General features: G+C 48.2%; 1 protein-coding gene across 1 annotated transcript in view; it reads right to left on the reverse strand.

Moving 5' to 3' along the window:
* Nucleotides 1-26339, reverse strand: part of ADAMTS3 (ADAM metallopeptidase with thrombospondin type 1 motif 3) — a 205460-nt gene that overhangs the window by 69123 nt on the left and 109998 nt on the right. The window contains exons 5-12 of the mRNA XM_060247412.1: nt 23238-23321; nt 20043-20199; nt 19686-19791; nt 17852-17995; nt 15550-15682; nt 9033-9146; nt 4436-4581; nt 2189-2364 (exon numbers count right to left, since the gene is read on the reverse strand). Coding sequence (XP_060103395.1) covers nt 2189-2364; nt 4436-4581; nt 9033-9146; nt 15550-15682; nt 17852-17995; nt 19686-19791; nt 20043-20199; nt 23238-23321 — 1060 coding nt within the window. The remainder of the gene's footprint in view (nt 1-2188; nt 2365-4435; nt 4582-9032; nt 9147-15549; nt 15683-17851; nt 17996-19685; nt 19792-20042; nt 20200-23237; nt 23322-26339) is intronic.

The following is a 26339-nucleotide window of genomic DNA, read 5'->3' on the forward strand; positions in this document are numbered from 1 at the left end:
TTCCATTCTAACTAGCAGAAAAGCTAGTTGGGTCCAACCAAGTGAGTTTTATGGCAGAATGAGGATTTGCACCCAGGTCTCCCAGGTCCAGTATCCTAACCACTGCACCCCAATGGCTGTCAATAAGTTTAAAGCATGAAGCTCAATGAATCCAGTAGGCCAAAAGACAGTTCTACTACTAGAACTACAGATGTTATTTGGACCTAAAAACAATGGCAGAGGGGAAGGGAGTTGGGAAGGATTGGGACCATTTCCCTGACTGAAAACATCTCCCCCACAGTTTTCTAAACCTCAATAAGGTAACTGTGCCTGTACTGTACTGTGCCTGTCTTTTTTCCATATTGGGCCTGTCTTTTCCCCCTACAATGCCTTAATTCAGTCCTAGAGGCATTTTTTGATCAGGTAAATAGTGCATGGACCAGAGTCAACCATCCTTCTCCAGTATCATGGCCACGATGCAGGGCTTTTTTTGGTAGCAGGAACTCCTTTGCATATTAGGCTACACACCTCGATGTAGCCAATCCTCCAAGAGTTTACAGTAGGCCCTGTACTAAGAGCCCTGTAAACTCTTAAGAGGATCGGCTACATCAAGGGTGTGTGGCCTAATATGTAAAGAAGTCCTGCCATGATGTATCAGGGTTAAGTTTTAGCTGTGCTCGGTAGCACATGACACTGACTACTGCCTTCCCAAATACTGATACAATCTTAATATCATCACATCAGAGTTGTTCTTTGGCAATGCATCAGTACCATGGAAAATTGGGGGGGGGGGAAACGCAATGAACTAGAACTGGTAGCAAGCTAATTTCAAAATTAAGTTGACAGATGTTCCTTAGCTAAACCAGAATTCAGGAGAAATGGAATGCAGCATGCAAAGCCAAATTCTGGTAAAGGACAAGGAAACATGGAGGGATGGGACGGTGGCTCAGTGGTAGAGCATCTTCTTGGGAAGCAGAAGGTCCCAGGTTCAATCCCCGGCATCTCCAACTAAAAAAGGGTCCAGGCAAATAGGTGTGAAAAACCTCAGCTTGAAACCCTGGAGAGCCGCTGCCAGTCTGAGTAGACAATACTGACTTTGATGGACCGAGGGTCTGATTCAGTAGAAGGCAGCTTCATATGTTCATATGTCTAAGGGGAGGGACGGTGGCTCAGTGGTAGAGCATCTTCTTGGGAAGCAGAAGGTCCCAGGTTCAATCCCTGGCATCTCCAAAAAAGGGTCCAGGCAAACAGGTGTGAAAAACCTCAGCTTGAGGCCCTGGAGAGCCGCTGCCAGTCTGAGTAGACAATACTGACTTTGATGGACCCAGGGTCTGATTCAGTATAAGGCAGCTTCATATGTTCATATGCTTGTCCCTTATTGTGTGGATTTTCATCCCACCGAATGGCTTCTTGGAAGAGAAGGCAACACGGTATGGCTCAATCTCGTCAGATCTCAAACGCTTAAAGAAAGAAGAGATTGGATTTCTATCCTGCCCTTCACTACTCAGAGCAATCTCAGCGTGGCTTACAAATCTCCTTTCCCTTCTCCTCCCTGTGAGGTAGGTGGGGCTGAGAGAGCTCTGACAGAAACTGCTCTTGAGCAGAACAGTTCTGCGAGAACTTGTGGCTGACCCAAGGTCACATCAGCAGGTGCATGTGGAGGCGTGGGAAATCAAACCCGTGCACTTAACCACTACACCGAACTGGGTCAAAACATGAGAGAGATCACCAAGGAAATCTGTGCAGAGCCAGGTAATAGCAAACCACCTCTGCTTCCCACTTGCCCTGAAAACCCCTTGCTGGGGTCACTGTAAGTTGGTGGCAATGCACAAACGTGACTTCTCTCCCAGGTAAGCGAAGCAAACAACGAAGACCGACTTCCCACTCGCCTTACGCCGCTTTCACGCTCCTCTTCTCAGTGGGGCTTCTGTCTGATTTCACACTATCTGCCCCGGGGCTGCAACTAGCTTCAGCTTTTTCACGCGGCAAACAGAAACCTCTAAAAACCAGTTTCTCTTTGCCGTGCGAAAAAGCCAATGCTAGTTGCAGCCCTGGGGCAGATAGCGTGAAATCAGATGGAAGCCCCGCTGAGAACAGGAGCGTGAGAGAGGCGTAAGGCCAGTGGGAGACTGGTCAAAACCTTTCCTTGTGGAAAGCCCAAACGAAGTTTGGAGAAAGGGGACAAAAGCAGGAAAACGGGGTCGCTTACCGTCGGGATGCTCATACGGCAGCCAATGGTGTTTGCTGCTCTGATACTCGAAATGCGAGTTGCGCTGTTGACACTGCTGGGCTCGGAAGTCTTCGTAATGTTTTGGGCATTCGTCCGTGTTGCACAGCTGGTACTCAAAGTTGACGCCCGCGCAGTCTTGACCTCCGTTCACTGGCCTTAGTGGGGAGAAGGGTTAGAAAAGAAATCATATTACGAAGACTCAGAAGTCGCATTGTGAATCCGATTCTCACTGCCCCCCTCGTCCTCCTCACAAACTCTATTGCCCCATTTTGTCAGCGAAAGCTGATGTTCCCAGTGTTTTGGAGAAGGAGGGAAGGAAAGGCCAAAAAAAGGCACCAAAAGTTTGCTACCGTTGCAAGAATCATTGACCGATTTCCCACTCGCCTTACGCCGCTCTCACGTTCCTCTTATCCGCGGGGCTTCCTTCCGATTTCGCACTATCTGCCCAGGGGCTGCAGCCAGCGTCGGCTTTTTCGTGCGGCAGACAGAAACCTCTAAAAACCAGTTTCTGTTTGCGGTGCAAAAAAGCCGATGCTAGCTGCAGCCCTGGGGCAGATAGTGTGAAATTGGAAGGAAGCCCTGCGGAGAAGAGGAACGTGACAGCGGCATAAGGCGAGTGGGAAATCGGTCATCTTCTCATCTTCAACCACTATGTATGTTCCCAGGCAGCAAATGATGTGAAAAACCTCCATCTGAGACCCTGGAGAGCTGCTAGTAAGAGTAGACAACACCAACCTTGATAGAACAAGGGTTTGATGCAGTATAAGGCAGCTTCATGTGGATCGGGGTGGTCAAACGTACTTGACGTAAGAGCCACATAGAATAAATATCAGTCATTTGAAGGTTCTTTCTACCCTATGTGGTGGACTTGTGAAAAAGCGAAAAGTTTTGGCAGATGATTCAACAAGAGATTTCTAAGATCTTGGGATACGAATTCAACAAAGTAGCAGAGACTTTTCTGCTGGGATTACAAATGGAAAAATTTCCAAAAGAAGATAGGACTTTAATCTGGTACTTGCTCTCAGCTGCTAGGACATTGTATGCGCAGTTGTGGAAGCAAGAAAAAATACCAGAGAAATGGGATTGGATTGTAAAAGTCATGACATGGAGTGAAATGGACAAGTTAACAAGAACCTTAAGAGACTGTGATTTAGAAGTATTTAAGATGGAGTGGAAAAAGTTCAGAAGATACGTAGAAAAAGAGTGGAAAATAAAAGGACATTGGACAATTTTTGATAATGACTAAGTACAAGAGGGAGGAGGATATGAATATTGGTTCTTATTAATTAAGGGTACCTTTAATGCTAATATCTTAAGTATAGTACACCGGCGGGGCTCAAGTAACGGGGGGAGGGGTAGGTAGAAAGTAATATATGGGATAGAGGGAAAAAGTAGTTATTAATGATGTAAGAAATTGAATACATTACCATACATTACCAATAAAATTATTTGAAAATAAAGAATAAATATCAGTCATTTGAGAGCAGCAAGACGTGGATGTCAGATGTTTGAGAGTTGCAAATCAAGGAAGGAAGGAAGGAAGGAAGGAAGGAAGGAAGGAAGGAAGGAAGGAGGGAAGGAAGGAGGGAAGGAAGGAAGGAAGGAAGGAAGGAAGGAAGGAAGGAAGGAAGGAAGGAAGGAAGGAAGGAAGGAAGGAAGGAAGGAAGGAAGGAAGGAAGGAAGGAAGGAAGGAAGGAAGGAAGGAAAATAGATGGGGGAGGGAGAGGTGGAAAGAAAGCAACTTTACATGCATTCTCCAAGCCGCTGGTTGGCTTGGCTTTGAAATGCCTTCTCCAAGTTGGCTGATGGGGCAGTGGGAGCTTTGAGAGCCACACAATATATGTGGAAGCCACAGTGTGGCCATTCCTGATGTGAATTCATGTATTCCTACATAATACCGTATTGACTAAAATGCAAGCCTTACTGTTTTCAAGGTTATGTGGTTTAAAAAGAGAAGGTTTTCTTACAGAACTGCTAGTACAGGGCCTAGTACAGGGCCTCCTAAGCTTCAGGAGGATTGGCTACATCAGAGAGGTGTGGCCTAACATGGAAAGGAGTTCCTGCTACAAAAAAAAGCCCCAGGTGCATGTCTGCTTTGAGAAGGAGGAGGATCCAATATTGTTTCTCTCCTGGCTCTCAAGTCTTAATGGATCGTTTATTAACCCCTCTCCCCTATCAATATAAATACCGAAATCCAGCAGGTACAAAAAGACTCTTCTGATTTACATGGGATTGTTGCACTGTCGCGTTCTGAAGCGGACGCCGGTCCCGCACGTCCGTGAGCAGGAGCCGAATTTCGTCCAAGCACCCCAGTTGCCATCTTGTTGAAATTGGTTTGTGTTCTTCCACATGCAGTGACCTTTGTAGCACCACTAAGGGAGGACAACAATAACACAGATTTGGATTTGGATCTTGGATTTTATTTTAGAGTACCGCTCATTTGACCAGCAAAGGATTTCCAAGTAGAATTCAAAGTGCCAGTCTGAGCCTCAGAAGCCCTAGCTGCTTGCAAAGAAATTTCAAAAACAGACTGGAATGGGAGATTGCTGAATTACAAGTTATTACAACGCTCAGGGCAATGGAAGCCCCCAGGGCTTAACAGAGATATTGGCTTCTTATCTCACTACACATGCTAAGTCACTCAGTTCTCGCTTATACCCAGAATTAAACTTCGTTGGTCTTGCATCTGTTGTGAACTCTTTTATTATCCGTATGCCGACATGCAGCTATTCACAGGTCTTACTAAACATGTTATTCCAATCTTAGTTGTACTTATTGCTCAATTACTACTACTACTATTACTACTACTACTAATATTTAATTTGTATCCCGTCCTCCCCGCTGAAGCAGGCTCAGGGCGGCTCATATAGCATAACATAAACTACAAACATTATAATAGTTAAAAAACAAACTGTTTACATAACATATTACAACTCACTTATAGATACTATTATCATACATTCATCTAATTAAAACCATCAATTTTAGTTCCATCAAATTAGTTTGGTGCTACAGTCTCGATGTTACCCATCTTACAATTTTTCCGTGACGACGGTACAATAGATTCCACATTAAGAAAAAGCCAACTGAAAGAGGGTAGTCTTGCAGGCCTAGGGTTGCCCATCCCCAGGTGGGGGCAGGGGATCCCCCGGTTTGGAGGCCCTCCCCCCGCTTCAGCGTTGTCAGAAAGCAGGGGGAGGGGAGGGAAATATCTGCTGGGAACTCTGTTATTCCCTATGGAGATTTATTCCCGTAGAAAATCATGGAGAATTGATCCGCGGGTATCTGGGGCTCTGGGGGGGGGGGGCTGTTTTTTAGGTATAGGCACCAAATTTTCAGTATAGCATCCTGTGCCTCTCCCCAAAATACCCCCCAAGTTTCAAAAAGATGGACCAGGAGGTCCAATTCTATGAGCCCCAAAAGAAGGTGCCCCTATCCTTCATGATTTCCTATGAAGAAGAAGAAGAAGATATTGGATTTATATCCCGCCCTCCACTCCGAAGAGTCTCAGAGCGGCTCACAATCTCCTTTCCCTTCCTCCCCCACAACAGACACCCTGTGAGGTGGGTGGGGCTGGAGAGGGCTCTCACAGCAGCTGCCCTTTCAAGGACAACCTCTGCCAGAGCTATGGCTGACCCAAGGCCATGCTAGCAGCTGCAAGTGGAGGAGTGGGGAATCAAACCCGGTTCTCCCAGATAAGAGTCCACACACTTAACCACTACACCAAACTGGCTATGGAAGGAAGGCATTGAAAAGGTGTGCCGTCCCTTTAGATGAGATGGCCAGAACTCCCTTTGAAGTTCAATTATGCTTGTCACAGCCTTGATCTTGTCTCCACCCCTAATGTCTCCTGGCTCCACCCCCAAAGTCTCCTGGCTCCACCCCCGAAGTCCCAAGATATTTCTTGAATTGGAATTGGCAACCCTATGAAGGCCCTGCAGAACTGGGTAAGGCTCCGCAAGGCCCACACCTCCTCTGGTAACCGGCTCCACCAGTGGGGAGCTGTGATCGAAAAGGCCCTTTCTCTTGTAGCTTTCAGTTTGGCCTCCTTCGGCCCAGGGATTGTCAGCAGATTTTGCGAACCAGATCTCAGTACCCTCTGGGTATATATGGGGAGAGACGGTCCCTAAGGTAGGCAGGTCCTCGGCCGTATAGGGCTTTAAATGTAATAACCAGCACTTTGTAACGAATGTGGTACACTATTGGCAGCCAGTGCAGTTCCCGCAGCCTCGGCTGTATATGCTCCCACTTAGGGAGCTCGGATGCCGCGTTCTGCACTAGCTGCAGTTTCCGGGTTCGGCACAGGGGCAGCCCCATGTAGAGGGCATGCATCTCGGCTCTAATCAGCCCTTCCTGGCAACTAACCTGGAGACGTTTGAAGAACTCTGCTTCAGTGTATTTTTAAAAAGTGTGCATCTTCACATGCTAACTCTCTCTGTTCTTGCATAAACAAAAGAGTTGACCTTTGTTGGTCTTGGAGGTGCCACAGGGCTCAAACTTAGTTCTCACATCTGCTTGTTAATTCTTGTATTTGTTGCTTTAATGCAATATCAGCTATACTTGTCTCCCAGTTACTAGGCATTTTGACTCTGGCTAGCCTTTCCTGGCAAGTAATCCCCCCCGCCCCCCGTTCTTTGTATGCATGTCTCAACAAGGGGTGGAATTTTATCAGGAGCTCCTTTGCATATTAGGCCACAAACCCCTGATGTAGCCAATCCCCCAAGAGCTTACAAGCTCTTGGAGGATTGGCTACATCAGGGGTGTGTGGCCTAATATGCAAAGGAGCTCCTGATAGAATTTCACCCCTGGTCTCAACTAATATTATTATTTCTTTGCCTATTTTCACTGTTGGGTCAAACTGAGTAAGACGGTTAGGGTTTGTAGAATCTTTCGGGCTCAAGTGCCGTGTTCTACTGGAGAAAGTTTTTCTTCCAGACGTTTCGTTCTCAGCTGCGGAGAACATCCTCAGTGGCGTTGCAGCCGGAGCAGGCGCTCTGACCTTCTTGGCTGCTGTGCATTGAGTGAGGCCAGGGCTGCTGGAGAGCTGCTATTTCTAGGCTGGAGGGGGTGTGGTGAGAGAGCAATTGGTTTATGAATGTGCCCATTGTTTGGTGGGGCTTCCTGGAAGGGTGGTGATAAGGAAACTGGCTGTGGAATGTGACCGTTGTTCTGTGTTGATTGCTGGGAGGGTTGGAAGGGGTGTGAAGATAAGGAAGATGGTTGCTGACTGTGCTGATTGTTCTCTGGAATGTGCTGGTTGTTCTGTGACCTTCTGCAATTTGTAGTCTGTAGGGCGTTTTGCAGAGCTGAGTAAGATGGGTTTATCGGCTTAGGGAAGAAACCAAGTACTGACAGGATCTTTTTAAAAGTTTATCTTTGATTATATACTAAATTTAGATGTTTAAAGTTTTAAATGGCATTTTCTTTTATAACATCACTGTATTGCCTCCTATTTCCTATTATTTGGATTCTTATCTACAAAAGCCTACTAAAGGTTTTAGTATCAGTATGTTAAGGCTTGAAGAAATCAGTTTCAAGGCATCTGAGGAAGTGTGCTTATACCCAGAATTAAACGTTGTTGGTCTTAAAGGTGTCGCTGGATTCAAATACCGATTTCCCACTAGCCTTATGCCGCTCTCACGCTCCTCTTCTCCGCGGGGCTTCCATCGGATTTCACACTATCTGCCCTGGGGCTGCAACTAGTTTTGCTTTTTTTTCACACAGCAAGCAGAAACTGGTTTTCAGAGGATCTTGTTTGCTGCTTCCTGAAAGAGGCGGTGCGAGTTGCAGCTGCAAGAATAGCCAGTTTCAAGAGGGGATTGGATAAGCATATGGAGCAGAGGTTCATCAGTGGCTCTTAGCCACAGGGTATTGTTGGAACTCTCTGTCTAGGGCAGTGATGCTCTTGGTGCTTGGGAGGGGCAACAGGGTGAGGGCCTCTGGTGTCCTGGCCCCACTGATGAACCTCCTGATGGCACCTGGTTGCTGTTGTTTTTTTGCCACTGTGTGACACAGAATGTTGGACTGGATGGGCCATTGGCCTGATCTAACATTGCTTCTCTTATGTTCTTATGGAACAGAATGTTGGACTGGATGGGCCATTGGCCTAATCCAACATGGCTTCTCTTATGTTCTTATGTGACCCAGAGTGTTGGACTGGATGGGCCATTGGCCTGATCCAACATGGCTTCTCTTATGTTCTTATGTGACCCAGAGTGTTGGACTGGACGGGCCATTGGCCTAATCCAACATGGCTTCTCTTATGTTCTTATGTGACCCAGAGTGTTGGACTGGATGGGCCATTGGCCTGATCCAACATGGCTTCTCTTATGTCCTTATGTGACACAGAGTGTTGGACTGGATGGGCCATTGGCCTGATCCAACATGGCTTCTCTTATGTTCTTATATGACACAGAGTTTTGGACTGGATGGGCCATTGGCCTGATCCAACATGGCTTCTCTTATGTTCTTATGTGACACAGAGTGTTGGACTGGATGGGCCATTGGCTTGATCCAACATGGCTTCTCTTATGTTCTTATGAGACAGGATGCTGGACTAGATGGACTACTGGTTTGAACCAGCAGGGCTCTTCTTATGTTCTTCTACTGTGAACCAATGTTTCTAAAACTAGATTTCCCAGAGATACTCGGTTATTCATACCCTCAACAATAAAGAAGCAAATCTCATTTAATTCGGTTTTCTCGAGAACATATTATGTGGGAAGGGGGAGGGGGGGACAAAACTGACCCAACCCATCATCTGGCTTCTGTCTCTATGCACCAAAACACGACCCACGGTTTATACCCGAAAGGGCATTCTCACTTTGCTCGGTGCGCACTCCGTCCCGTCCAGCGGAGGTCCCTTCTTGGTCTTGCAGAAATAGGGGTTGTCCGGATGGCTGCACCACAGCTGCTTGCAAGGGTCGAAGGTTCGGAACTAAAAGGATGAGAAATCAAGATAGGTTTCCCCCCCTGAAGAGACGGAGGATGCCATTAAGAAAAACAGTTGCAAAGATTCAACCGAGTTTAAATCCCCACTTAGAAGCGAGGGATTCCCCAGTCTGGAGTCCCTCCCTCCACTTCAGGGCTATCAGAAAAAGAAGGGGAAATGGCTGCTGGGTGCTCCGTTATACCCTATAGAGACTGGTCCCGACAGGACATAATGGAGAATCAATCCACGGGTATCTGGGATTCGGAAGGAGGTGTTTTTTGAAATAAAGACACCAGATTTTCAGCATAGCATCCGGTGCCTCTCCTCAAAAAAACATCAAAGTTTCAAAAAGTTTGGACCAGGGGGTTCAGTTCTATGACCCTCAAAGAAGGTAGCCCCATCCTCCATCATTTCCAAAGAGGGAAGGCATTTAAAAGGAACTCAATCCCTTTAAATGTGACGGCCAGCTCACCCAGAATGCACTTCAGAGTTCAATTGTGCTTCTTTCCTCCCCTCTCCCAGAGCTTCATAGAATCATGGAGTTGGAAGGGATCTCCAGGGTCATCTAGTCCAACCCCCTGAACAATGCAGGAAACCCATAAATACCTTCCCCCAAATTCACAGGATCTTCATCGCTGTCAGATGGCCATCTGGCCTCTGTTTAAAAACCTCCAAGGAAGGAGAGCCTCCAAGGAAGGAGAGCCCACCACCTCCTGAGGAAGCCTGTTCCACTGAGGAATCGCTCTAACAGTCAGGAAGTTCTTCCTAATGTTGAGCCGGAAACTCTTTTGATTTAATTTCAACCCATTCGTTCTGGTCCTACCTTCTGGGGCCACAGAAAACAATTCCACACCATCCTCTAGATGACAGCCCTTCAAGGACTTGAAGATGGTGATCATATCACCTCTCAATTTGGGGACACAATATTACCATTCCCCACAAAAGTCTTTCGATGGCACGTTTCCATCAGAGAAAGGGCCATAGCACAGTAGCTGAAAGCACAGTTTGCATGCAGAAGGTCCCAGGATCAGGGCTTTTTTTGTCGCAGGAACTCCTTTGCATATTAGGCCACACACCCCTGATGTAGCCAATCCTCCAAGAACTTACTGTAGGCCCTGTACGAAGAGCCCTGTAAGCTCTTGGAAGATTGGCTACATCAGAGGGTGTGGCCTAATAGGCAAAGGAGTTCCTGCTACAAAAAAAAGGGCCCTGCCCAGGATCAATCCCTGGCATCCCCAGTTGAAGGATCTCAAGCAACAAGAGCTGTCTCCTTGAGACCTTGCAGAACTGTTGTTAGTCACAGCTCTGCTGGGGCAGTGATGCTCTGTATTCGTGGTGCTTGGGGAGGAGCATAGTGGGAGGGCTTCTAGCCCCACTGGTGGACCTCTTGATGGCACTTGGTTTTTTTGGCCACTGTATAACACAGAGTGCTGGACTGGATGGGCCATTGACCTGATCCAACATGGCTTCTCTTATGCTCTTATGTGACACAGAGTGTTGGACTGGAGGGGCCATTGGCCTGATCCAACATGGCTTCTCTTATGCTCTTATGTGACACAGAGTGTTGGACGGGATGGGCCATTGACCTGTTCTTATGTTCTTATGTGACACAGAGTGTTGGACTGGAGGGGCCATTGACCTGATCCAACATGGCTTCTCTTATGCTCTTATGTGACACAGAGTGTTGGACTGGAGGGGCCATTGACCTGATCCAACAGGGCTTCTCTTATGTTCTTATGTGACACAGAGTGTTGGACTGGAAGGGCCATTGACCTGATCCAACAGGGCTTCTCTTATGTTCTTATGTGACACAGAGTGTTGGACTGGATGGGCCATTGACCTGATCCAACAGGGCTTCTCTTATGCTCTTATGTGACACAGAGTGTTGGACGGGATGGGCCATTGACCTGATCCAACAGGGCTTCTCTTATGTCCTTATGTGACACAGAGTGTTGGACTGGATGGGCCATTGACCTGATCCAACATGGCTTCTCTTATGCTCTTATGTGACACAGAGTGTTGGACTGGAGGGGCCATTGACCTGATCCAACAGGGCTTCTCTTATGTTCTTATGTGACACAGAGTGTTGGACTGGAGGGGCCATTGACCTGATCCAACAGGGCTTCTCTTATGTTCTTATGTGACACAGAGTGTTGGACTGGATGGGCCATTGACCTGATCCAACAGGGCTTCTCTTATGTGACAGAGTGTTGGACTGGATGGGCCATTGACCTGATCCAACAGGGCTTCTCTTACGCTCTTATGTGACACAGAGTGTTGGACTGGAGGGGCCATTGACCTGATCCAACAGGGCTTCTCTTATGTTCTTATGTGACACAGAGTGTTGCACTGGAGGGGCCATTGACCTGATCCAACAGGGCTTCTCTTATGTTCTTATGTGACACAGAGTGTTGGACTGGATGGGCCATTGACCTGATCCAACAGGGCTTCTCTTATGTTCTTATGTGACACAGAGTGTTGGACTGGATGGGCCATTGACCTGATCCAACATGGCTTCTCTTATGCTCTTATGTGACACAGAGTGTTGGACTGGAGGGGCCATTGACCTGATCCAACAGGGCTTCTCTTATGTTCTTATGTGACACAGAGTGTTGGACTGGAGGGGCCATTGACCTGATCCAACAGGGCTTCTCTTATGTTCTTATGTGACACAGAGTGTTGGACTGGATGGGCCATTGACCTGATCCAACAGGGCTTCTCTTATGTGACAGAGTGTTGGACTGGATGGGCCATTGACCTGATCCAACAGGGCTTCTCTTACGCTCTTATGTGACACAGAGTGTTGGACTGGAGGGGCCATTGACCTGATCCAACAGGGCTTCTCTTATGTTCTTATGTGACACAGAGTGTTGCACTGGAGGGGCCATTGACCTGATCCAACAGGGCTTCTCTTATGTTCTTATGTGACACAGAGTGTTGGACTGGATGGGCCATTGACCTGATCCAACAGGGCTTCTCTTATGTTCTTATGTGACACAGAGTGTTGGACTGGAGGGGCCATTGACCTGATCCAACATGGCTTCTCTTATGCTCTTATGTGACACAGAGTGTTGGACTGGAGGGGCCATTGACCTGATCCAAAAGGGCTTCTCTTATGTTCTTATGTGACACAGAGTGTTGGACTGGATGGGCCATTGACCTGATCCAACAGGGCTTCTCTTATGTTCTTATGTGACACAGAGTGTTGGACTGGATGGGCCATTGACCTGATCCAACATGGCTTCTCTTATGCTCTTATGTGACACAGAGTGTTGGACTGGAGGGGCCATTGACCTGATCCAACAGGGCTTCTCATGTTCTTATGTGACACAGAGTGTTGGACTGGATGGGCCATTGACCTGATCCAACAGGGCTTCTCTTATGTTCTTATGTGACACAGAGTGTTGGACTGGATGGGCCATTGACCTGATCCAACATGGCTTCTCTTATGCTCTTATGTGACACAGAGTGTTGGACTGGATGGGCCATTGACCTGATCCAACAGGGCTTCTCTTATGTTCTTATGTGACACAGAGTGTTGGACTGGAGGGTCCATTGACCTGATCCAACATGGCTTCTCTTATGTTCTTATGTGACACAGAGTGTTGGACTGGATGGGCCTTTGGCCTGATCCAGCGTGGCTTCTCTTATGTTCTTATGTGACACAGAGTGTTGGACTGGATGGGCCACTGGCCTGATCCAACATGGCTTCTCTTATGTTCTTATGAGACACAGAGTGTTGGACTGGATGGGCCATTGACCTGATCCAACATGGCTTCTCTTATGAGACACAGAGTGTTGGACTGGATGGGCCTTTGGCCTGATCCAACGTGGCTTCTCTTATGTGACTCAGAGTGTTGGAATGGATGGGCCACTGGCCTGATCCAACATGGCTTCTCTTGTGTTCTTATGTGACACAGAGTGTTGGACTGGATGGGCCATTGATCTGATCCAACCTGGCTTCTCTTATGTTCTTAATTCATACTGCGCTTGACAGACAAATAGCCTGTCTCAGGAGAAGCCTGACCCTCACCACGGTCACTCGGTTTACAGAGTGTGATGACACAGGGACTATAAAGGAGAATTGTCCCAGTTCTGGTTCAGTTGGAGGATTTCTCCACATATGGCCCTTTGGGGTTAGCTCCAAGAGTGCACAGCTTCCGTCTCCAAGCCTGGGGAGCTTAATTGATGCAGGTAGGGCTCTTTTTCTAGCAGGAGCTCCTCTGCATATTAGGCCATGCCCCCCCCCCCGATGTAGCCAATCCTCCAAGAGCTTAGAGGGCTCTTAGTGCAGGGCAATTCAATTCTGGGCTGTATCAACAGAAGTCTAGTGTCCAGATCACGTGATGTGATGGTATCGCTTTACTCTGCTCTGGTAAGACCTCACCTGGAGTACTGTGTTCAGTTTTGGGCACCACATTTTAAGAAGGATACAGACAAGCTGGAATGGGTCTAGAGGAGGATGACGATGGTGAGGGGTCTGGAGGGGTGAGGGGTCAGGAGACCATGTCCTATGAGGAAAGGTTGAAGGAGCTGGGGATGTTTAGCCTGGAGAGGAGGCGGCTGAGAGGTGATATGATCACCGTCTTCAAGTACTTGAAGGGCTGTCATATAGAGGATGGTGTGGAATTGTTTTCTGTGGCCCCAGAAGGTAGGACCAGAACCAACGGGTTGAAATTAAATCAAAAGAACTTCCTGACCGTTAGAGCGATTCCTCAGTGGAACAGGCTTCCTCGGGAAGTGGTGGGCTCTCCTTCCTTGGAGGTTTTTAAACAGAGGCTAGATGGCCATCTGACAGCGATGAAGATCCTGTGAATTTGGGGTAGGTATTTGTGGGTCCTGCATTGTGCAGGGGGTTGGACTAGATGACCCTGGAGGTCCCTTCCAACTATATGATTATATGATTCTACAGTAAGCTCCGGGATGATTGAAGGAGAAGAAGACGACATTGGATTTATATTCCGCCCTCCACTCAAGAGTCTCAGAGCGGCCTACAATCTCCTTTACCTTCCTCCCCCACAACAGACACCCTGTGAGGTAGATGAAGATATTGGATTTATATCCCGCCCTCCACTCCGAAGAGTCTCAGAGTGGCTCACAATCTCCTTTACCTCCCCCCCCCCCACAACAGACACCCTGTGAGGTAGATGAAGATATTGGATTTATATCCCGCCCTCCACTCCGAAGAGTCTCAGAGCGGCTCTCAATCTCCTTTACCTTCCCCCCCCCCACAACAGACACCCTGTGAGGTAGATGAAGATATTGGATTTATATCCTGCCCTCCACTCCGAAGAGTCTCAGAGCGGCTCACAATCTCCTTTACCTCCCCCCCCCCCACAACAGACACCCTGTGAGGGAGATGAAGATATTGGATTTATATCCCGCCCTCCACTCCAAAGAGTCTCAGAGCGGCTCACAATCTCCTTTCCCTTCCTCCCCCACAACAGACACCCTGTGAGGGAGATGAAGATATTGGATTTATATCCCGCCCTCCACTCCGAAGAGTCTCAGAGCGGCTCACAATCTCCTTTATCCTCCTCCCCCACAACAGACACCCTGTGAGGTGGGTGGGGCTGGAGAGGGCTCTCACAGCAGCTGCCCTTTCAAGGACAGAGTCTCAGAGCAGCTCACAATCTCCTTTACCTTCCTCTCCCACAACAGACACCCTGTGAGGTAGATGAAGATATTGGATTTATATCCTGCCCTCCACTCCGGAGAGTCTCAGAGCGGCTCACAATCTCCTTTACCTTCCTCCCCCACAACAGACACCCTGTGAGGTGGGTGGGGCTGAGAGGGCTCTCACAGCAGCTGCCCTTTCAAGGACAACCTCTGCCAGTGCTATGGCTGACCCAAGGCCATGCCAGCAGGTGCAAGTGGCTACATCAGGGGGCGTGGCCTAATATGCAGAGGAGCTCCTGCTAGAAAAAGAGCCCTGGATGCAGGTCATCATGGCACAGCTTCCTCGGAGTCGTGTTCCTGCAAACGTCTTTTGGCATCATGCAGGGATTTGATCGCTTTGAGGCTTAACACCTGCGCTAAAGAGCCTCAGCTACAGATTGATTTTTCGCACCAGTTGTCCATTGTTTCGGGGACAGACCGAATTTTTTGCTTCGTTGAAATTGCATTTCCCCTTTAAGAAACGGAAACATGCCGCGAACATACCGTTGTTCCTTAACCTAGGCTACCTCTTTGAGCGCACGGAAGGTGCTGTGTAAAAGGAAAATAACAATGGGATAATGGTTGTCCCGGGCGAACCGTGTTCCAAATTAACTCAGCCACAGTCTTCACGGTATGAGCACCACAATTCACGGAGATAGTTTCCTCCTCCACCGTTTTACTTCTGCCAACCAATGCTGCACCTCCCGAAGAGCGTCAAGTTGTTAAACATTTAATCTTTCCAGGGACATACCGCTGTGCACATTTTGTAGCCCGCTCCAAAGTCGAAGCGGCACTGTTCGTCCATCGAATAGTTGATGCCTGGCAGCTCTGGAAGTTTGGGCCAATCGTGTTCGAAGGGGTCGTCGAGGAGACAGTCATAGGAGCTGTGGGAAGAGCAAACGGTGGAATGACTGGCCGGCGGCCTGACCGTAACCTTGGGGTCAACAAGGAAAGGAAGCTTTTTAGCATCGACAGTTCCCTTCGCTCAAATGTGCATCATGAAAATGTTTCTCAGTTTAGATCATCTTCTAGTTTATGTAAACTGGTTAGTTTGGGTGTCCAGGCAAGCCTGATCTCGGAAGTTAAGATTATGGAAGTTAAGCAGGGCCAACTCTCGTAAGTACTTGGATGGGAGACCTTCTTGGAATACCAGGACAGGGAGGCAGAGGCAGGATATATTAAACCACTTCTCTGAACCACTGAACCACTTCCCCAGTAGGAGCCTCCAGAGTTCCCATGACTTCCAGGCATGACCATATGAACATATGAAGCTGCCTTATACTGAATCCATCAAAGTCAGTATTGTCTACTCAGACTGGCAGTGGCTCTCCAGGGTTTCAAGCTGAGGTTTTTCATGCCTATTTGCCTTGACCCTTTTTAGTTGGAGATGCCAGGGATTGAACCTGGGACCTTCTGCTTACCAAGCAGATGCTCTACCAGTGCATCACTGTCCCTCTCCAAACATGAACATATGAAGCTGCCTTATACCGATTCAGACCCTCGGTCCATCCAAGTCGGTATTGTCTACTCAGACTGGCAGCGGCTCTCCAGGGTCTCAAGCTGAGGTTTTCCATGCCTATTTGCCTTGACCCTTTTTAGTTGGAGATGCCGGGGATTGAACCTGGGACCTTCTGCTTACCAAGCAGATGCTCTACCACTGAGCCACTGTCCCTTGCCTCTCCAGGGTCTCGAGCTAAGGTTTTTCACACCTATTTGCCTGGACCCTTTTAGTTGGAGATGCCGGGGATTGAGCCTGGGACCTTCTGCTTACCAAGCAGATGTTCTACCACTGAGCCACCATCCCTCCCTAGTTTGTATAGTTTGGGGACTTCCTTACTCCATCAGTCCAAGAGCTTAGATCCCATGGAAAATCGCTGCTAATGGAAGGATGTGTGTGGCATAAAAAACAACTCTTTAGTGAACGTTGGTGGCTCTCCCACTGTTATGTTTGATACAACATTCCCTGGATTTGCTGATTATATTTTATCATATCTTTCCTCCTTCAAGAAGCATAGAGGGACACATACGGTTTTCCTTTCCTCCTTGTCTTCCCCTGACAACTACCCTGTGAAGTGTAGAAAAAGGACACAACTTAGATGAAACAGCTGGAGAAGACTGCCTTGAGCAAAGTCTTGGAGGAGAAGATGAAAGGGACTGGTACATTCAGAGAGGTAGGAATTCCAAGGATCTACCTATCCAGTGCATTTTATCCCAGCCTTTCTCGAAGACACTGTGCGACAGACGTAGTTCTGTCTCATTTCATCCGCACTACAATCCCGTGAGGTAAGTGAGAGTGAGAGAGAGTGTCTGGCCCAAGATCACTCCATGAGAGTCATGGGAGAGTAATCATTTGAACCCAGAACCTAGGGCTCTTCTGCCAGACATACAGCAATATCATATCAAATCGGCCACTAGGGGGAGCAAAACACACCCCTGGAAAAGAATACGCAAAGCGACAGGGACACACAAGTGTCAAAAACAAGAATGCAGACGAGCTCCTAGTCTGAAACATTAATCACCACACGACATTGGCATGCATATAGGAACCAAAGAGGAAGGGAGGGAGGGAGGAACACTGAAATAGGTTAGAGAAAAGACAATAGGAAAAAAAGGAAAGGTCCCCTGTGTAAGCACCAGTCGTTTCCAACTCTGGGGTGATGTTGCTTTCACAACGTTTTCACGGCAGACTTTTTTACAGGGTGGTTTGCCATTGCCTTCCCCAGTCATCTACACTTTTCCCCCCAGCAAGCTGGGGACTCGTTTTACCGACCTCGGAAGGATGGAAGGCAACCTTGGGCCGGATACCTGAATCCAGCTTCCGCCGGAATCGAACTCAGGTCGTGAGCAGAGAGTTCAGACCACAGTACTGCAGTACTGCTGCTTTACCACTCTGCGCCACGGGGCTGCTGAAAGTCAATAAGGGGAACAGTAATCAGATGAGCTTGCATAGAGATTCTAAACTCATCCTAGTCCCACGCTTGACCGGGAAGCGAGCTCTCCACATCGTCAGCCGCTCAGAGCATAGCATTTGCGAGCCACAGGCGAATTCTTACTGCAGGTATCTCTTAAGTTCCTGGCCACTGCAGCGGGACCAGTGGTAACGGTGGAAGGCTGCTTGCACCAACGGGGCCATGACGCTTCCCATGGCTGTCTCGTCCCCGCACCGGTTCCCTTGCCCGTCGTGTTCCATTCCCAGCCTAGAACCAAAGAAATTAAAAGGGGAGAAACTGTGATTTCTACATATACACATGCAGGCTGAACAATCTGTTCTTTGGCTCTTCAAAAGTTTACCATACTAGGCTTCAGGGCTTTTTTTGTAACAGGAACTCCTTTGCATACTAAAAGAAGAAGAAGATATTGGATTTATATCCCGCCCTCCACTCCGAAGAGTCTCAGAGCTGCTCACAATCTCCTTTCCCTCCCCCCCACCACAACAAACACCCTGTGAGGTAGATGAAGATATTGGATTTATGTCCTTCCCTCCACTCCGAAGAGTGTCAGAGCGGCCTACAATTTCCATTATCTTCTTCCCCCACAACACCCTGTTAGGTGGGTGGAGCTGAGAGGACTCTCACAGCTGCTGCCCTTTCAAGAGCAGAGTCTCAGAGCGGCCTACAATCTCCTTTATCTTCTCTCCTCACAATAGACACCCTGAGAGGTGGGTGGGGCTGAGAGGGCTCTCACAGCAGCTGCCCTTTCAAGGACAACCTCTGTCAGAGCTATGGCTGACCCAAGGCCATTCTAGCAGCTATAAGTGGAGGAGTGGGGAATCAAACCCAGTTCTTCTAGATAAGAGTCTGCACACTTAACCACTACACCAAACTGGCTCTCCCACCCTGATATTAGGCCACGCCACCCTGATATAGCCAATCCTCGAATAGCTTACAGGGCTCTTGGGCCTACTAAGAACCAGTTTGGTGTAGTGGTTAAGTGTGTGGACTCTTATCTGGGAGAACTGGGTTTGATTCCCCACTCCTTCACTTGCAGCTGCTGGAATGGCCTTGGGTTAGCCATAGCTCTCGCAGAGTTGCCCTTGAAAGGGCAGCTGCTGCAAGAGCTCTCTCAGTCCCACCTACCTCACAGGGTGTTTGTTGTGGGGGAGGAAGGTAAAGGTGATTGTGTCCGCTTTGAGACTGAGATTCAGAGTGAAGGGCGGGATATAAATCCAATATCTTCTTCTACTGTAAGCTCTTGGAGGACTGGCTACATCGGGGTGTGTGGCCTAATATGTCAAGGAGTTCCTGCTACAAAACAAAAAAAAGCCGTGCTAGGCTTGAAAACACGCTTGGCTCCATAAAGACTTCAGGATTTACCTATGTCATGGTCACATGAACCTATGAAGCTACCTTGTACTGAATTGGCTCGATCCAGCAAGGTCATAATTGTCTACTCAGATTGGAAGCATGTCTTCAGGATTTCCAGATCTTTCCCAGCACCTACTGCTTGGTCCTTTGAACTGGTGATGCTGGGGATTGAACCTGGGACCTTCTGTGTGTCAATCAGAGGCTCTACCACTGAGACAACCTTGCTACACCTAGGATGGAGGGCAATGAAAGCAGAGGTTTCTTCCAGTGAACCTGGGACCTTCTGTGTGTCAATCAGAGGCTCTACCACTGAGACAACCTTGTTACACCTAGGATGGAGGGCAATGAAAGCAGAGGTTTCTTCCAGTGAACCTGGGACCTTCTGTGTATCAATCACAGGCTCTACCACTGAGACAACCTTGTTACACCTAGGATAGAGGGCAATGAAAGCAGAGGGTCTTCCAGTGAGCCCCTCGCCGTCATCACTGTGTCCTCCACAAACCTCTTGTCTTTCAGTTGGGAACTGGGAAAGTCAGAAAACTCCAGTTTGAGTTGCCAGCCCTTATTCTATTGCAAGACTTACACATGTCCAGTTTCGTGGGCGACCACAAAAGCTGAAGAAAACCCATCTTCATGGTTAAGGGTGCAGCTTCTGACCGGGTGACACATGCCGGTAACCGGAGCATAACCTGGTGGAAGAATGGGAGTGGAGGATTCCTTGAAATCGCAGTCTTTTGACAGCACAGCAGAGACTGAAACAATGTTATATGTGACTGGAGCAGAAGGTGATATACCTTCTTCTTTCCCCTAAATGATCCACCCGTACGAGATCCCTTTGCTTTCGGCCTTAAAAATGGAAGCCCAAACGCTCTGTGGAGTAATGCGATGGCAATCCGAATGAAGCGAGAGACAGTATTACAAACCCACTTGGCTGCAATACCTTGCATTCCAGCCGGTCCAAAATCTTGCCTGGTGAGAAAGATGGCATGGTCGTGGTGCTCAGAATGCTTGAGGTCGGCCCGCTGCTGCTGGTACGCCCAACGGCAAACGTTCTCCAGGCTCCTGGATGGATTTCCTCGCTCGATCAGGCTGATGGACTAAGGCAATGCGATGTGTAAGTCAGAGTAGGACTAGAAGCTGCGTTGCACTGAATCCTACTGTTGGTCTACCAAGGTACTGTAGTCTCAGACCGGTGGAGATGTTTAGCTTGGCCTGCTGCCTGATCCTGAGCTAGAGATGCTGGGGACAGAACCTAGTTCCTTCTGCACGCCAAGCAGGTGTTCTACCATTTATGCCACCGGTGGCCAAATTGCAGCTCGATAGCCACATGTGGCTCTTTCACACATACTGTGTGGCCTTCAAAGCCCCCACCACCCCACTGTCCAACTAGGAGAAGGCGTTTCTCTCTTTAAATCATGCTGGCAGCTTGGAGAATGCATTTGAAGTTAAAATTGCTTTCTTTCCACCTCTCTCTTCCCCATCTATTTTCCTTCCTTCCTTCCTTCCTTCCTTCCTTCCTTCCTTCCTTCCTTCCTTCCTTCCTTCCTTCCTTCCTTCCTTGTGGCTCTCAAACATCTGACATTCATGCCTTGTGGCTCTCAGACATCTGGCGTTTATTCTATGTGGCTCTTACGTTAAGCAAGTTTGGCCACCTCTGAGCCATGGGCCCTCTCCAAAGGTAGGTAAATGGGTGGGTGGGAAGCAGAAAAGGAAGCACAGACAAATGCACATGAAGCTGCCTTGTACTGAATCAGACCCTTGGTCCATCAAATTCAGCACTGGCTATTCAGTTGGTCAGCAACTCTCCAGGTTTTTCAGGTGGAGGTTTTTCCCATCGCCTGCTGCCTGATCCCTGACTGGAGATGCTGGGGATTGAACCAGGGACCTTCTGCATGCCGAGCAGATGCTTCACCACTGAGCCACAGCCCCTCCCCTGCAGGGCAATGCTCAGCAAAAGGAAGGCTGTCTACAGGAGACGGCTGCAGCCATACAGCTGAGCTTTGCTTATAAAACTCTCACACAAAGCGTGTATAAATGCGTTCTTTTAGTGCAAACCAAATGAAACAGAACTAAGGAACACTAAATGCCCAAAACCTGAAATTTCCCCACAAAGTCTCTCAACCATCTTTTAAGAATAACAGCCTCTTCAAAGTAGATGTAGTAAAGATGTGGGCGGCGTCTTTAATCTCTTAGTGTTCCACTCGTGATGGTATGGACCACTTTTGAAAGGAATCCTCATGGAGAGCCGGTAGCAACAGATGAGAGCATGCATTGATCCATGCTGTAAAGAATTGTGTTGTGGCTCTGTGTAACGTCGGGAGAAAGAGGCTGAAGAAGAACTGATAAGCGAAACCGTGAGGATTCCTTTCAAAAGCGGTTCCTTATTCTCTCCGTACCATCACGAGTGGAACACTAAGAGACCACACATGTATTACATCTACTTTGAAGAGGCTGTTATTCTTAAAAGACGGTTGAGAGACTTTGTGAGGAAATTTCAAGTACTGAGCATTTAGTGTTCCTTAGTTCTGTTTCAATTAGTTTGCACTAAAAGAACGCATTTATATACGCTTCATGTGAGAGTTTTATTGCTTCCAGTGGTTACTGTACATAACTCACTGGGATGAAGGTGCCGCTCTTATGAAACAACAACCCCTTGTGAGAAGCTGATGGGCAGTAGGTTCAAGATGGACAAAAGGAAACACTGGTTTACACAGAGAGTGAATACAATGTGGAATTCGCTGCCAGAGGATGTAGTGATGGACGCTGGAACAAACAGCTTTAAAGGGGGATTAGATAGATTCATGGAGGATAAGTCTATCAGTGGGTGCTGTAGCCCTGGTGACTGAGAGGAACCTCCCCATTCGGAGGCACTAATCCTCTGAATCTCAGAGCCAGGAAGCAGCATCAGAAGAAGAAGAAGAAGACCGCAGATTTATACCCTTCTCTCTGAATCAGCGTCTCAGGGTGGCTTACAATCCCCTTGATCTCCTTCCCCCAGAACAGACACCCTGTGAGGTGGGTGGGGCTGAGAGGGCTCTCACAGCAGCTGCCCTTTCAAGGGCAACCTCTGCCAGAACTATAGCTGCACCAAGGCCATTCCAGCAGCTGCAAGTGGAGGAGTGGGGAATCAAACCCGGTTCTCCCAGATAAGAGTCCGCAGACTTAACCACTACACCAAACTGGCTCTCTTCAGGGGAAGGCCTCGGCCTTTATGCCCTTTCATTGGACTTCCAGAGGAGCTGGTTGGCCACCATTTGAGACAGGATGATGGACTAGATGACTAGGGGAGGGACGGTGGCTTGGTAAGCAGAAGGTCCCAGGTTCAATCCCTGGCATCTCCAACTAAAAAGGGTCCAGGCACGTAGGCGTGGAAAAACCTCAGCTTGAGACCCTGGAGAGCCGCTGCCAGTCTGAGTAGACAATATTGACTTTGATGGACTGAGGGTCTGATTCAGTATAAGGCAGCTTCATATGTTCATATAAATATTATAACCACTGGTCTGACCCAGCAGGGATCTTTTTATGTTCTTAAGGCAGCCCCCTCTCCACAAGCACGCAGCACACACAACCTCTAGTATCTTTCTTTGAAGTTTAAAAGTTTTATTAGTTTCAGGAACTTAGGAATGGGAAATAGAAGGGGATAGAAAGTAAAAATACATATTAATCTATTTCTACATAAAGCTTTCAAAGAATACAAGTCGGCATTTACAAAATCTTCTTAGCACGCATACATTGTCAATGATTATTATCTCTAGACTATATATCATCAGCATTATAGTATTTTATGTTATAAATCTCTAGATTACAGATCATCAACATTATCGTATTTTATGTTATAAATCTTTTCGGCGAAGTATCTATTAATGTCTCCTAAATTTAACAAATCCAATAAAGGCAGTCTTGTAATACAACGTATAGGGGAAAAGGAGATATACGTTCACACCAGCCTCTAGTATCTTTCACGAGAGGCCTGGAAATTCCCCAAATATACATATGCGTTCAATTGCGAATGCAATAGTGATCTGAGAGCCCTCGCGGGTGCCAATGAACTGGTTCTTTCGCCTACCCAGCCTTCCCGCAAGACCAATCTGAAGGAGAAAACGAGAGACGCGACCTGCTCATCTGGTTTATTTACCTTGGCGTAGCCTAGCATCATCATGCGCACCAGCACCACGTTGATGTGGACGCCCAACGATTCGTCGTGGTAAATTTCGTTCACCTGAGCAACGAAGAGAAACATGTATTTGTCGATTACGTTAGATTTATATCCCGCCCGTTCTGCGAGGACTCAAGGCAGCTAACAACACAAAATAAACAGAGGCAACGTTAGTAAACGCTATTACAGCCGTAACAGTAAAACAATCCAATAAAATCACAGTGCTGCTACTACATCTATTATAGGCGGATCATATGGCGTCATCCTCTCTCCAAGGCCATCCAATCCTAGGCGGATGATATTAATAGAAGACGAAAGAAGAAGAAGGTATCGGATTTATATCCCGCCCTCCACTCCGAAGAGTCTCAGAGCGGCTCACAATCTCCTTTACTTTCCTCCCCCACAACAGACACCCTGTGAGGTGGGTGGGGCTGGAGAGGGCTCTCACAGCTGCTGCTCTTTCAAGGACAGAGTCTCAGAGCAGCCTACAATCTCCTTTATCTTCCTCCCCCATAACAGACACCCTGAGAGGTGGGTGGGGCTGGAGAGGGCTCTCACAGCTGCTGCTCTTTCAAGGACAGAATCGCAGAGCGGCCTACAATCTCATTTACCTTCCTCCCCAACAACAAACACCCTGTAAGGTGGGTGGGGCTGAGAGGGCTCTCACAGCAACTGCCCTTCCAAGGACAGAGTCTCAGAGCGGCCTACAATCTCCTTTACCTTCCTCCCCCACAACAGACACCCTGTGAGGTGGGTGGGGCTGGAGAGGGCTCTCACAGCAGCTGCCCTTTCAAGGACAACCTCTGCCAGAGCTATGGCTGACCCAAGGCCATGCCAGCAGCTGCAAGTGGAGGAGTGCGGAATCAAACCCGGTTCTCCCACATAAGAATCCCCACACTTAACCACGACACCAAACTGGCTCTCCAATACAAGGTAAGTCCAGGTGGGGTGGCAGCCCTCTCCCATTTAGATATCATATGCCATCCAGAACAATTCAATCTTACAGGCCCTGCGGAACTGTGATATGTCCCGCAGGGTCCTGATGTCTTCTGGGAGGTTGGGGCTGCTACAGAGAAGGCTCTGGTGGAATTTAGCCTTTTCTGGTGTCTGCTCAGAGGTTTTTGAGAGGAGGCAGGGTGAGGCGGGGCTTTTGCCTAACAAGGTTTCTACCTGGATATCTGATTGGCCGTACAGATTTTCGAAAACACTGCGTTGGCAGTTAGCTGCCACCTCCGCACAAGGACCCTTCCTTGATTGAAGATAAACTCGACTGAAGATAAGCTGCAGCAGCCATTTTGTGACTGGTTCCACCTCTTGCGGCAGCCATTTTGTGGCCGCACCTACCAAAGGTGCTCATGGTTCAAAAGTCTGGGGACCCCTGGTGGAGTCTTTGTCATCTGCACCAAGGGGCAGAGAGAGAGTCTAAAAGAATCACAAGAATAATCCACTCTGGGGCTTGTTTTCTCCTCAGGTTCCCTCTCCCAAATAAGTCCTCTCTACCGTACAAGCAAAAAGGCTCAATGCTGATCCTCCCAACCACGCGGCAAGGGACCTTCTGGATCTTTCCCATCCCTTCAATGGCCAGAAGAAAGATTCAATAACCTGAGAAAACATTGCTGTCCAGTGAAAATTCCCACTACGGACTCAACGAGTCAGAGACCCAACAAGTCATGAGCTTCTTCCCTGTTTCCAGCAGGCAATCAATTGCTCTATGATGCTTTGCCAAAATCTAGTTTTGAAGAGGCTTATGAGGAGGCTTATGAATAATTGATCCTTCCTAAAAAGCTGCAGACGCATTGATTTCCCTCTTTCGTTCGCCGCGCTTTTCATGTGCTGTAATGGAGACTGGTTATTGACAAAGGAAGAAGAAGAAGATGATGATATTGGATTTATATCCCGCCCTATACTCTGAATCTCAGAGTGGCTCAAAATCTCCTTTACCTCCCCCCACCCCCACAACAGACACCCTGTGAGGTAGGTGGGGCTGAGCGAGCTCTTACAGCAGCTGCCCTTTCAAGGACAACTCCTACGAGAGCCATGGCTGACCCAAGGCCATTCCAGCAGCTGTAAGTGGAGGAGTGTGGAATCAAACCCCGTTCTCCCAGACAAGAGAGCTATGGCTGACTCAAGGCCATTCCAGCAGCTGCAAGTGGAGGAGTGGGGAATCAAACCTGGTTCTCCCAGATGAGAGTCTGTGCACTTAACCGCTACGCCAAACTGGCTCTCCGAAAGTTGCCGTCCAGTGGGAGACGGGATGGAGAATCATTTCACTTTGCGTATTAGGCCACACACCCATGATGTAGCCAAATCTTCCTGGAGCTTAAAGTAGCCCCTGTAAGAAAAGCCCTGTAAGTTCTTGGAGGATTGGCTACATCAGGGTTGTGTGGCCTAATATGCAAAGGAGCTTCTGCTATAAAAGAAGCCCTGCTAAAGTGTATCCATTAAAGCGTATCTGCTACCCGAGAATAGCTTCACAGAGCACAACAGGTGGTGAGAGGCAAAGGGGACAGCAGCCAGAGGCCTGGGCTCAGGGTCACACACTTGGCATGACGAAGGTTTTGGGTTCAATCCCTGCCATCTTCAGTCATAGCTTCGTTTACCTGAGCAGTTCTTCTGCAGGTGCCAACCGGAAAAGGGGCAGTATCGACAGCTGCCCGTACACATGGCCTTCTCTGCTGTGGCCCCGCTTTGTGGAACGGCCTGCCCGAGGAGGTCAGGAAGGCCCCCGTTCTCCTGGTTTTCTGGAAACTGTGCAGAACTGGATTACTCAAGGGGGGCTTTTCTACGTGGACAATAGGCCAGCACTAGTTCAAAAGGATTTGCAAAGTTACTTGGACAAAGTATTAGAGACTGTAGTCTATTCTACTGCATAGAGCTTTCTGTCAGCTGGATCTTACTATGTCCTTTTGCATCAATACTTAATTTGCTTCTGTTCTGTTTTTAATAAGAACATAAGAGAAGCCATGTTGGATCAGGGCAATGGCCCATCCAGTCCAACACTCTGTGTCACAAAGTGGCCAAAAAAACCCAAGTGCCATCAAGAGGACCACCAGTGGGGCTAGAAGCCCTCCCACTGTGCCC

The sequence above is a fragment of the Heteronotia binoei genome, chromosome 9 (genome assembly GCF_032191835.1).
Source record: "Heteronotia binoei isolate CCM8104 ecotype False Entrance Well chromosome 9, APGP_CSIRO_Hbin_v1, whole genome shotgun sequence".
NCBI lineage: Eukaryota > Metazoa > Chordata > Lepidosauria > Squamata > Gekkonidae > Heteronotia > Heteronotia binoei.